We start from the raw sequence: 13280 nt of genomic DNA, 5'->3' as shown, positions 1-13280 counted from the left end.
TTGTGGGTGTGGGTGTGGGTGTGGGTGGTGGGTGGGTAGGTGGGTGGTGTGGGTGGTGTGGGTGTGTGGGTGGTGTGGGTAGGTGTGGGTGGTGTGGGTGTGTGGGTGGGGGGGTCTGTCTGTCTGTCTGTGAGAAAAACGAACATAGAGGAAGAGAAAGAAAGAAAGAAAGAAAGAAAGAAAAAGAATGAAATAAAGTAAGAAAAAAGAAAGAAAGAAAGAAAGAAAGACTAATGACTTTTTCTCTCATATAATTTAAAGAGGAAGTGAAAATCCTTCTCATTACCATATACCGACATTTCTCTCTTCCCTTAGGACCCTGAGCCTTCCTTCCTTCCTTCCTTCCTTCCTTCCTTCCATCCTTCTTTCCTTCTTTCTTTCTTTCTTTCTTCCTTCCTCAATTCCTTCCTTCTTTCCTTCCTTTTTAACTGGGGAGAAAGAGATTTATATAACAGAGAGAGAGAGAGAGAGAGAGAGACTGTTAACTGGGGATACTCTCTCTCTTCATTTATTCATATTGTAAAATACGTAAAAAAAAATTATTAAATTTTGAATGGGTAGATACTTACTTCATTATAGTGTGTGTGTGTACATATATTACTTACTATTCTAAAAATTATAGCACACACACACACACGCACACACACACACACACACACACACACACACACACACACACACGGTATCTCATTGGTGGTAAATCTTTAGACTAGAGATAATGTTTCGCTCTACACACTTAATAGTTCCCTAGACGGTACTACACCACGGTTGTTGATTAGGTGTGTGTGTGTGTGTGTGTGTGTGTGTGTGTGTGTGTGTGTGTCTGTGTCTGTGTGTGTGTGTGTTGTTGATTTTGTTGAATTTTTGGTGCAAGTATGAACGGTAGAAAGTTTTTTTTTCATTGTTTACATTTTTACTTTACGATAACTTTGGGTATTGTACGATCGTTTTTTATGAGACGTAATTTTGACTTCTCTTATCTCCAGTTAGGGACGCGAGAGAGAGAGAGAGAGAGAGAGAGAGAGAGAGAGAGAGAGAGAGAAGGGGGCAATAAACACGACGAATCTTTGACAATCTCCATCATCGTGGTTTAACTTACACCAGCCAGTTAGATACGTTCTCAGATATCCACAAGTTAAATATCCACGTAAGATAAAACAGACACTGAAGGTTGTCTATGGCGTAATTCCCTCCCTCCCGTCCCGATGGTGGTAGTGTTGGTAGTAGTAGTGATGGTGGTAGTGGTGGTGGTGGCAGGCCCGGGAGAGTTGTTGCTCTTACTTTACGACAGGTCCAAGTGTCCCGTTGTGGCAGATGTGACGGCTTTATTTCGCTAAGTTTCCACTCTGGTCATAAATCATATCTCTTATCACCGGGATTCGAGTTCAAGGGGGTAGGAGTCGTATTTAGGGGTTCAGGGGTTCAAGGGGTCGTATTTAGGGATTCGTGGGTTCGTATTAGGGGTTCAGGGGTTCGTTTTAGGGGTTCAAGGGTCTCTTTTGGGTTTTTTATTTGTTTTGTTGGTTTGGGGATGTTTTAGGGATTTGGGGGTTTGTTTTGGGGGATCAGGGGTTGTTTTGTGGGTTCTGGTGTTATAATAGGGGTTCAGGGGGTTGTTTTAGAGGTTTTGGGGTCGTATTCGGGGTTCAGGGTTCGTGTTCGGGGTTCGGGGGTCGTATTAGGAGTATCGGGATCGTATTAGGGATTCAGTGGTAGTAACAGGGTTTTTGGTGTTGTTCCCGCGCAACTGTATGTGATGTTCCCGCGCAAACTCTATCGTTTCCCGGGATAAATACATACGATGTTCGCGCGTAAATACAGCTCTTGCCAAGACAAACACAGTTGTTGCCCACTCAAACAGGGAACGGGGAGCGGCATCAAATCTCGTCAGACAGTGATGGAAGAACAACAAAGGTGGGTTTTGATCAGTTGCCCTTTCCCGCGTTAGTACACCTCTTTCCCGCGCAATTATAGACAGTGTTCCCTCGTTAATACACCTCTTTCCCGCGCAATTATAGACAATGTTCCCGCGTTAATACACCTCTTTCCCGCGCAATTATAGACAATGTTCCCGCGTTAATATATACACAATGCTCCTGTGTGAATATACTGTATACAATGCTCCAGCAAATATACAACCAATGCTCCCGCTCAAATATACATAATGCTCCCCCGCAAATATAATGCTCCCTCGCAAATATAATGCTCCCTCGAAACTACATACAATGCTCCCGCGACAGAAGCACAATACTAAGACTGTTGTGAGCAGAGGATCATCATCTAGACTCAGTGTGTGATCTTGAGGTATACAGTGAGAGCATTATCCTCTTATCTATCTATCTTTTTATCTCTCTATCTATCTGGCTTTCTTTTTATCTATCTATCTATGTATGTATCTAACAGAACTTTACACACACACACACACACATTTTCTCTAAATATAATCAACTCAGATATAAACACATAAATTTAAAAGGCTTAAGTAAACAACGCATTACGTCAAATCCCTAATAATTTTAACAGACTGCCAGCGTTAAAAAAGCAAAAAAAGGCACACGACAGCAGAAATATTACAGTCAGAACATATTATAGCCCTCCCTCCTTCCCCTCCTCCTTCCCCTCCTCCTTCCCCTCTCCCCCTTCCCTCACCCCCTCCCCCCCTCTCACTGTTATATGTATGGCGTCTATTACTTGTTAATGTTACCCGCGTTGAGGATAAATTGGACGAGTATTAGTAAAAATATTTATGACCCCATATTCGTTTTCAATTAACATGGGTATTGCAATTAGTTGGTATGTGATAAAGAGGAGGAGGGTTGAGGAGGGAGGTGAGGGGTTGAGGGAGAGTAGGGTGAGGGGTTGAGGAGGAGGGAGTAGGGTGAGGTTGAGGAGGTAGATGAGGTTGAGGAGGGGAGGTAGGGGTGAGGTTGAGGTAGGGTGGGGGTTGAGGTCAGGGGGTGGTGGGGGTTGAGGAGGTAGGGTGGGGGGTTGAGGGTGGGGTGAGGGGAAGGAGGAGGTGTGGGGGGGGGGGAGAGAATGGGTTGAGGAATGGGGGGTGGGGGGAAGGACAGGTGAAGGAGGATGGGGGGAAGGGGAGGATCAATTAAATTCCCAGGTTCGGGTTTGGGTTCGGCTATATATATATTCGGTTTGTTTGATACAGTCTTGGGTTCGGGATCTGTTATCATGTTTATTGTTGCATAAAGGTCGCGATAAATGTCACCTACTCACCCCCAAGACACCCCCAAAACACCCCCAACCCCCCAAGCACCACCCCAAGACCCCCCTCCCCCACACACACACATCGAAGCAAACCTTAAATGGAGTGTCTGTCTGTCTGTCTGTCTGTCTGTCTGTCCCAACATGCCAAGAAGTCACTGAACTTGGGGCAAGGGAGGGTGGAGAAGGGTGGGGATAGAGGGGGTGTGGGGAAGTTATTTGGGTGAACTAGCGACATTATTTACTTCAGTTTACCCTACGTCACAGCCGATGACGTCACAGTCGCTGGTGATGACGTCATAGCCATTGGTGATGATGTCACAGCTGTTGGTGATGACTTCACAGCATATTTAGAACAACTTACAACTTTTTTATTCAACGTATGAACAGAAAAGTAATAAAAAAAGTAATAAGATCAATAAATTTTGGGGGAGTATCTTAGAAAAACAAACAAAAAAATAAATATAAGGAAAGTGAAACGTCGGCGTAGGAATTTGGCGGGAAATGAGGAAGCGTTCTTGTAGCCGGATTCTTTGACCCCGGAATGTCAACAAAACACAGCTGACGCGACGTAATTGAAATTCTACCGAAAACACCGCCACGATAGTCAATGATTTCTCCAACTTGTATTGATATTAAATAGTGTTAAGGGGTTTGTGTGGCCCTATTAGATGAAAAACAATAGACGAAGGAAATAAATGAGATGAAACAATAGACGAACGAGATTAATGATGAAACAATAGACGAAATAAATTAATGACATGAAACAATAGACGAATGAAATTAATAATGGATGAAACTATAGACGAAATAAATTAATGACATGAAACAATAGACGAATGAAATCAATCATTATTCATTTTCTTCACTTCATTAAAATCAAGTCAGTAAAAGCTCAAGTAAGTTTTTTTTACGAATAAATTAATCCACGTAATTAAAAAAAATATATATTAATTAACTTTAACAAATACGTAATCGTTTTCTTGTTATTATTTTGGCCAAGTTTAATAATATTTATATATCAAACCAACTTACGTCACTACACAAGAAAAGTAAATAGGAAAATTATTATAAGTTTTCCTCGTCTTGGTGTTGTAACCGACCAGTGACTTGGGTGATGTCATGCTACGTGTTATGGCATTTATGACCTCTGACTTTATGGGTGATAATACGGTGTTAGAGAAGATCCGGGCTTATTCCGTGTGTTATGGGCCTTATGACCTCTGACCTTAAGGGTGAGAGTGACCTGAGGTGGAAGGTCAAGGCTAAGAGAACCTATATTGGATGGTTAAGTTTTTCATTTGTATGGAATTTTTTATATAGGTTTATTGTAGAAGATGTTAAGGAGAGAGGAAGGAGGGAGGGGAAGGAAAGAAGGAGTGGGAGAGAAAGATAGGTGGAGAGGGGGTGGATATATATTCACATAGGGGACGCCATGGTTCCCCCTCCCTCTCCCCTCTTCCCCACTCCTTTACCTACCCCCCCCCCCTCCCTCTCCTACCCCAACTCCCTCTGGGGATGAATAATACATACGGGTTTGTAAGAGCCAAAGTCACTACTGCTGGCCAACCCGGATTTATGATTTTTTTCCCCTGTGATTCTTTTAGCTGTGGGAGAAAGCTATCGTAGGGTATCTTAGCTGTGGGGGAAGCTATATTGAGGTGTCTTAGCTGTGGGGGAAAGATATCGTGGGGTATATTAGCTGTGTGGGAAAGCTATCGTGGTGTCTTAGCTGTGGGGGAAGCTATCGTGGGATGTCGCTATCGTGGGGTGTCTTAGCTGTGGGGGAAAGCTATGTTGGGATGTCTTAGCTGTGTGGAGGGCTATCGTGAGATGACTTAGCTGTGGGGGAAGCTTTCGTGAGGTGTCTTATCTGTGGGGGGAAGCTATCGTGGGGTGTCTTAGCTGTGTGGAAAAACTATCGCGAGGATGCCTTAGCTGTAGACGGGAGAAGCTATCATAACCTTGCTTTAGGAAGTTTAGGTGATGAGGAAAGCTAGAATTTGACCCTCATCTACCAAAGCTAAGACCTCTCACCTACCAAAGCTAAGACCCTTCACCTACCAAAGCTAAGACCTGGACTAGATAGCTGTGTTGGGACATCAAAGGTAAACCACAGTGTATAGAGGAGAGGTCTTTTAATCAGCCAGCCTTCTACCTTTTCCCCCAGGCATAATTAAAGGTAACCTGGAATGGGAATGGGAACGGTGGTGGGAATGGGATTGGGAACGATGTGGGAATGGATTGGTAGCGATGTGGGAATGGATTGGGAGCGATGTGGGAATGGATTGGGAACGGTGGTGGGAATGGGAAAGAGAACGGTGGTGGGAATGGGATTGGGAACAGGAATGAGAATATAATTGGGAGTAGGAATAGGATTATAAATAAACAGGAATGGGAATGTAATTAAAAGTAGGAATGAGAACTGGAATGGAACAGTAATAAAGAACTTGGTATTGAAGTGGGAACGGAAATTAAATTGAGTTGGAATCGAATCGGGAATGGGATTAAACCAATATAAACAAGATTGGGAATGATAAGAAAATTCCCTAGTTTTTTTCCCCCCATACACGATATACTCTCACATTTTTTCCCTAGCCATACTAATAGTCTTTTGAAAATTCCCTAGTTTTTTCCCCCCATACACGATATACTCTCACATTTTTTCCCTAGCCATACTAATAGTCTTTTGAAAATTCCCTAGTTTTTTCCCCCCATACACGATATACTCTCACATTTTTTCCCTAGCCATACTAATAGTCTTTTTTCCCCGCCAGGTTGTTCAAGTTGCGGCTCCGTAGAGATGCTTCCGTGTTCGCTGACGGCGTTGTGTTCGAATCCACGGATGGTCCTCTTGACTTTGACCTCGGCAAGGTCTACTCCGGGAGTCTTGAAGGTGAGATGGGTGTTTGTTTGTTTGTTTGTTTGTTTTGTGGGGGTGGTGTAGTAGTAGTAGTAGGAGTAGTAGTAGTAGTTGTAGTAGTAGCATTGATGTTTGTGTGTGCGTGTGTGTGTGTGTTTATATGTGCGTGTGTGTGTGCGTATGTATACTGTGTATGCATGTGTGTATTAAAACCAAAATTTCCACCTTTGTTGCAATATACATGAAAAAGTAATTGTTTTTTATGCCTAAATAAATTAATAAAGGCCAGACTTATTTAACCACCAACTATACAGCAGTAAATTGGCCTGTTAGTACTGGCTCCCCCCATCTACCTGGGGGAGGACTCGTGTAATAAACTGAACTGGATTTAAATGTTTCGTAACTTTGGACAGGTTGAGTGTGTGAGGGTGACTAGTGTGTGAGGGTGTGAGGGTGACTAGTGTGTGAGGGTGACTAGTGTGTGGGGTGACTAGTGTGAGGGTGTGAGGGTGTGAGGGTGACTAGTGTGTGAGGGTGACTAGTGTGTGGGGTGGGTAGGTGAGAGGAGAGGAGAGAGAGAGGAGGAGGTGTTAATGTTGTGTTGTGTTGCAGATGACGAGCTAGCAGAGGTGGAGGGCGTGGTGACGGGGAGGGTTGTTTGACGGCCACGTGGCCACGCCCCACGAGCTGTACTACCTGGAGCCCGCCAACAGGTACCTGGAGAAGGCCGAGTTCCACTCCGTCATGTACAAGGCGTCGGACGTGGTCCACCCGTCGCCCTCCCGCTGTGCCTCGCAGCAACTGCACCTCCGGGGCCGCGTCCACGCCCTGGGGGCGCCCTCCCACGCCCCCACGCCCACAATTTTGAGTCGACGGAGGTACCGGTGGGGCCCGAGAGACTGCCTGTACAGCCCCCCGGGACCTCCGAGCCTTGGTCTCATTCTTCCATTTCGTCCAGTGCGGGGCCGGCCAGGGGGGGCGGGGCTGCTGCCTCCCCAAATCCGCGCAGTGTCAACCCCAAATATAAGGCTGTGACTTATACTGTATATGGCGGCGGTGACGGCAGCGGAGGCGTGGTGAGTGACGCCACGCCCACACAACCTACCCTTCGTAGTCAACACCCAACCCCAAAGAAACTTATTTTTGATAACAAGTCGACGTCTTTTGTAAACCAGTTCAAAGAGCCCGAGGATCCTGCCGGTGACCGCGCCGCCACCTCCGCCCCGCACCACAACAACACTTCGTCCACCACCACCTACCACCAGGCCTCCGCCCCTCACCTCCACCACAACCATCTCGACTTCGAGTTGGTGTACGAGGCCACGGGGGGAGCGCCCTCACGCCTCCCCCGACCCCCTGGAACTACACCAGGCGCAGGTCAGAGCTTCCACTGTACACACAACCTTGGCCCACCAGACCACCCAGGAGGAAAAGGTAACACTTGTTGATATATTGCCACCACACACACACACACACACACACACACACACACACACACACACACACACACACACACACACACACACACACCGTCCTAAAACAAACCTGGATTAACTCTTCGTAACAATCATGATGACAACAATACGCACATTATAAACAAACATGACGTCACTACCATCCTCTCACCAACCAGACGTCACCACCACATTATAAACAAACTGACGTCACTACCATCCTCTTACCAACCATGACGTCACCACCACATTATAAACAAACGCGTCACTAAACCATCCTCTTACCAACCATGACGTCACCAACACATTATAAACAAACATGACGTCACTACCATCCTCTCACCACATGACGTCACCAACACATTATAAACAAACGTGACGTCACTACCATCCTCTTACCAACCATGACGTCACCACCACATTATAAACAAACATGACGTCACTAAAACCATCCTCTTACCAACCATGACGTCACCAACACATTATAAACAAACATGACGTCACTACCATCCTCTCACCAACCATGACGTCACCAACACATTATAAACAAACGCGGCGTCACTACCATCCTCTCACCAACCATGACGTCACCAACACATTATAAACAAACATGACGTCACTACCATCCTCTTACCAACCGCGGCGTCACCAACACGTATAAACAAACGTGACGTCTACCATCCTCTCACCAACCATGACGTCACCACCACATTATAAACAAACATGACGTCACTACCATCCTCTCACCAACCATGAGCGTCACCAACACATTATAAACAAACGTGACGTCACTACCATCCTCTTACCAACCATGACGTCACCACCACATTATAAACAAACGTGGCGTCACTAAAACCATCCTCTTACCAACCATGACGTCACAACACATTATAAACAAACATGACGTCACTACCATCCTCTCACCAACCATGACGTCACCAACACGTTATAAACAAACATGACGTCACTACCATCCTCTCACCAACCATGACGTCACCAACACATTATAAACAAACATGACGTCACTACCATCCTCTTACCAACCATGACGTCACCAACACATATAAACAAACGTGACGTCACTACCATCCTCTTACCAACCATGACGTCCTACCACATTATAAACAAACGTGACGTCACTACCATCCTCTTACCAACCATGACGTCACCACCACGATTATAAACAAACGTGACGTCACTACCATCCTCACACCAACCATGACGTCACCAACACATTATAAACAAACGCGGCGTCACTACCATCCTCTTACCAACCATGACGTCACCACCACATTTTAAACAAACATGACGTCACTACCATCCTCTTACCAACCATGACGTCACCAACACACTATAAACAAACATGACGTCACTACCATCCTCTCACCAACCATGACGTCACCAACACTATAAACAAACATGACGTCACTAAAACCATCCCCGTGCCCACAGGTCAAGCGTGGACCCGCAGAAGACGACGTGTATGCTGTACCTGCAGGCGGACCACCTCTTCTACGAGAAGATCGGGTCGGAAGAGGCGTGTATTGAGACGATCACTAGACACGTCCAGAGAGTCAACAATATATACAGGGTGACGGGTGAGTGTCTGTCTGTCTGTCTGTCTGTTTGTCTCTGTCTGTCTGTTTGTGTGTATATGTCTGTCTGTCTGTCTGTCTGTCTCTTGCCCCTAATACCCCTCAACCCCTTTCGCTTTACTGTAAACAACAAACATAACCTACACACCTGTAATCAAAACCTTCACACCTGTAATCAAAGCCTACACACCTGTAATCAAAGCCTACACACCTGTAATCAAAGCCTACACATCTGTAATCCAGCCTCACACACCTGTCGACAGGGGGCGGCTGTAATCAACCGTGCCTCATTAAAGGACTTTTCTTCTAATAACTGTAACTTAACCTCCCTATAAGGCTGGTGATCCTCATCTCTTCCATACTTCTTCCTCCTCCTCCTCCCTCCTCCTCCTCCTTCTTTTCTTCTTCTTCTTCCCCTTCTTCTTCTTCTTCTTCGTCTTCTTCTTCTTCTTCTTCTTCTTCTCCTCCTCTCCTCCTCCTCCTCCTCCTCCTCCTCCTCCTCCTCCTCCTCCTCCTCCTCCTCCTCCTCCTCCTCCTCCTCCTCCTCCTTCTTCTTCTTCTTCTTCTTCTTCTTCTTCTTCTTCCTCCTCCTCCTCCTCCTCCTCCTCCTCCTCCTCCTCCTCCTCCTCCTCCTCCTCCCTCCTCCTCCTCCTCCTTCTTCTTCTTCGTCTTCTTCCTTCTTCTTCTTCTTCTTCTTCTTCCTCCTCCTCCTCCTCCTCCTCCTCTTCCTCCTCTCTCTCTCCTCCTTCTCTTCTCTTCTTCTTCTTCTTCTTCTTCTTCTTCTTCTTCTTCTTCTTCTTCTTCTTCCTCCTCCTCCTCCTCCTCCTCCTCCTCCTCCTCCTCCTCCTCCTCCTCCTCCTCCTCCTCCTCCTCCTTCATCTTCTTCGTCTTCTTCTTCTTCTTCTTCTTCTTCTTCTCCCTTTTACTATATTCTTCTCCTCTTCTTCCTCTTCTCACTATCCTCCTCCTCCTCTTTCCTCCTCCAATTCTTCCTTCTTTCCGGGGCTTATGGGCTTTACACTCTGGCCAGGAAGGAGTACCTAACCTAACCTAACCTAACCTAACCTAACCCTACCTAACCTAACCACAACCTAATCTAACCACAACCCTAACAAACCACAACCTAACCTAACCACAACCTAGCAAACCACAACCTAACTAGCAAACCACAACCTAACAAACCACAACCTAACCTAACCCAACCACAACCTAATCTAACCACAACCTAACCTAACCTAACCACAACCTAATCTAACCACAACCTAATCAAACCACAACCTAACCTAACCTAACCACAACCTAACAAACCACAACCTAACCTAGCCACAACCTAACCTAACCTAACCAAACCACAACCTAATCTAGCCAGGCCTAACCTGGCCTAGCCAAGCCACAACCCTGTAATCTAGCCACAGCCTAACCGGCTGAGCCTGGCCTAACCTAACCTGATCTGCCCTAACCTAACCAGGCCGCCTCACCTAACCAGACCACAGCCTAACCTAACCAGGCCACAACCTAACCCCAGGGCCACAACCTGGCCAAGCCTGACCCTGGCCTAGCCAGGCCACAACCTAGCCAAGGCCACCAGGCCTGACCTGACCAGGCCACAACCTAACCTAACCAAACCACAACCTAACCAAACCACAACCTAACCTAACCAAAACCTAACCAAACCAAACCACAACCTAACCAAACCACAACCTAATCTAACCACTGCCTAACCTAACCACAACCTAACCACAACCTAACCTAACCTAACCACAACCTAACCTAACCACTGCCTCACCTCACAGACTTCGACCTGGACAACGAATCAGATGAGATAGGATTCATGATTAAGCGGATCAAAGTACACACGAAGAAGGCGCTGAAGGACACGTCATACCGCTTCCCTGGTAACTACGGCGTGGAGAAGTTCCTGGAGCTGTTTTCCGAGGAGGACTACGATGCCTTCTGCCTCGCCTACATGTTCACCTACAGGTAAGTCTTCTTATAATAACACCTGTGGGATTTGTACAGGTATATGTTAATTAGTCACTTTGATGAGAATGTTTATGTGTTAGTTTAGTTACTAAGACACCTTCTGCCTCGCCTTCATGTTCTTCTTCAGGTAAACTTTCTTTTGATAAGAGACTGATTAATTATTGTCATTTAAGGTATTAATTTTTTTACCTGGATTTTTTCAAGGTTTACTATACAGGTACAAAGTTAATATGAGACTGATTTGTTGAGGCCCCACACACACACACACACACACACACACACACACACACACACACACACACACACACACACACACACAGTGGTTTTCACCTTAGCCTCCTGCAGAAAGGCCTCATCATCACATCTTCCTCCTCCCGCAGAGGACTTCGAGGGCGGGACTCTGGGACTGGCGTGGACGGGAACCTAAAGAACGCCGGGGGTGTGTGTGAGGAAAAACAGACACTACCGCGGCAGTCTGGAAGGTATGGTGTGTGTGTGCAGAAGGAAGAATTGTGTGTAGAAAGGTGTGTGTGTGTGGGGGGGAGGGGGGTTGTGTGTGTGTGTGTGTGGGGTTGTGTTTCAATGTGTGTATATGTGGGTTCTTTGATGAATTCTGTGTGTGTGTGTGTGTGTGTGTGTGTGTGTGTGTGTGTGTGTGTAATTATATATCTGTCCGTCTGTCTGCCTGTCTATGTCTTATTTATCTATCTATATAAATATGTATATGTACTTCAGACAACCAACCAATCATGTCCCAGTACTTTAGACGTCCAACCAATCAACTGCCAGTACATTAGACGTCCAACCAATCAACTGCCAGTACTTTAGACGTCCAACCAATCAAATCCCAGAACTTTAGACAACCAACCAATCATATTCTACCACTTTAGACAACCAACCAATCAAATCCCACCACTTTAGAGAACCAACCAATCAAATCCCACCACTTTAGAGAACCAACCAATCAAATCCCACCACTTTAGAGAACCAACCAATCAAATCCCAGCACATTAGACGTCCAACCAATCAAATCCCAGCGCTTTAGACGTCCAACCAATCAACTTCCAGAACCTTAGACGTCCAACCAATCAAATCCTCGTATTTCAGAGCCTCAACACGGGCATCGTCACGCTCCTGAACTACGGCAAACACGTCCCTCCCGCCGTCAGCCACGTCACCCTGGCCCACGAGATCGGTCACAACTTCGGCAGTCCCCACGACCCTGAGTCAGACACCCGCTGTACGCCTGGCGGAGAAGATGGCAACTATATCATGTTCGCCAGGTAAGGGGGACGGGGGGTCATGTTCGCCAGGTAAGGGAGGAGGGGTCATGTTCGCCAGGTAAGGGGGACGGGGGTCATGTTCACCAGGTAAGGGGGACGGGGGCCGCGTTCAACAGGTAGTGGGACGGGGGCCGGTGTTCGCCAGGTATGTGGACGGGGGATTGCGTTCGCCAGGTAAGGGGACGGGGGCCGTGTTCGCCAGGTAAGGGGGACGGGGGTCATGTTCGCCAGGTAAGGGGACAGGGGTCATACCAGGTAAGGGGGACGTAAATATGTTCGCCAGGTAAGGGGACAGGGGTCATGTTCGCCAGGTAAGGGACGGGGGTCATGTTCGCCAGGTAAGGGAGAGGGGGGTCATGTCTGCCAGGTTAGGGGAGGGGGGTCATGTCTGCCAGGTAAGGGGACGGGGGGTCAAGTGTCTGCCAGGTAAGGGAGGAGGGGGTCATGTTCGCCAGGTAAGGGGGATGGGGGCCATGTTCACAGGTAAGGGGACGTAAATAAGTGTTCGCCAGGTAAGGGAGACGGGGGGCTCAAGTGTCTGCCAGGCAAGGGGACGGGGGTCATGTTCGCCAGGTAAGGGAACGTGTCTATGTTCGCCAGGTAAGGGGGGAGGGGGGTTATGTTCGCCAGGTAGTGGGGGGGGGATATCATCCTCAAGTATAGTGATGATTTGTTCGAGGAGGAACTTAGTCAAGGATGACTCGAGGGAAAGAACGGTGTGAAAGGGAGGAAGGAGGTGGGGAGGAGGAAGAGTTTTAGGGAAGAAGGAGGAGGAGGAAGGTATGGAGGAGAAGAGGGGAGACTAGGTAGTGGGGGGGGGATATCATCCTCAAGTATAGTGATGATTTGTTCGAGGAGGAACTTAGTCAAGGATGACTCGAGG

General features: G+C 46.9%; 1 protein-coding gene across 1 annotated transcript in view; it reads left to right on the top strand.

Annotated features, from left to right (window-relative positions):
- Window positions 1–13280, top strand: part of LOC121863996 — an 86608-nt gene that overhangs the window by 57863 nt on the left and 15465 nt on the right. The window contains 8 exon segments of the mRNA XM_042362871.1: window positions 5997–6115; window positions 6695–6731; window positions 6733–7115; window positions 7300–7516; window positions 8989–9134; window positions 10925–11115; window positions 11497–11601; window positions 12222–12397. Coding sequence (XP_042218805.1) covers window positions 5997–6115; window positions 6695–6731; window positions 6733–7115; window positions 7300–7516; window positions 8989–9134; window positions 10925–11115; window positions 11497–11601; window positions 12222–12397 — 1374 coding nt within the window.

Source organism: Homarus americanus, unplaced genomic scaffold (assembly GCF_018991925.1).
Source record: "Homarus americanus isolate GMGI-L3 unplaced genomic scaffold, GMGI_Hamer_2.0 scaffold35892, whole genome shotgun sequence".
NCBI classification, from domain to species: Eukaryota; Metazoa; Arthropoda; class Malacostraca; order Decapoda; family Nephropidae; genus Homarus; species Homarus americanus.
Note: the sequence above shows the minus strand (reverse complement) of the source record. Positions and strands in the feature narration are given on the sequence as shown.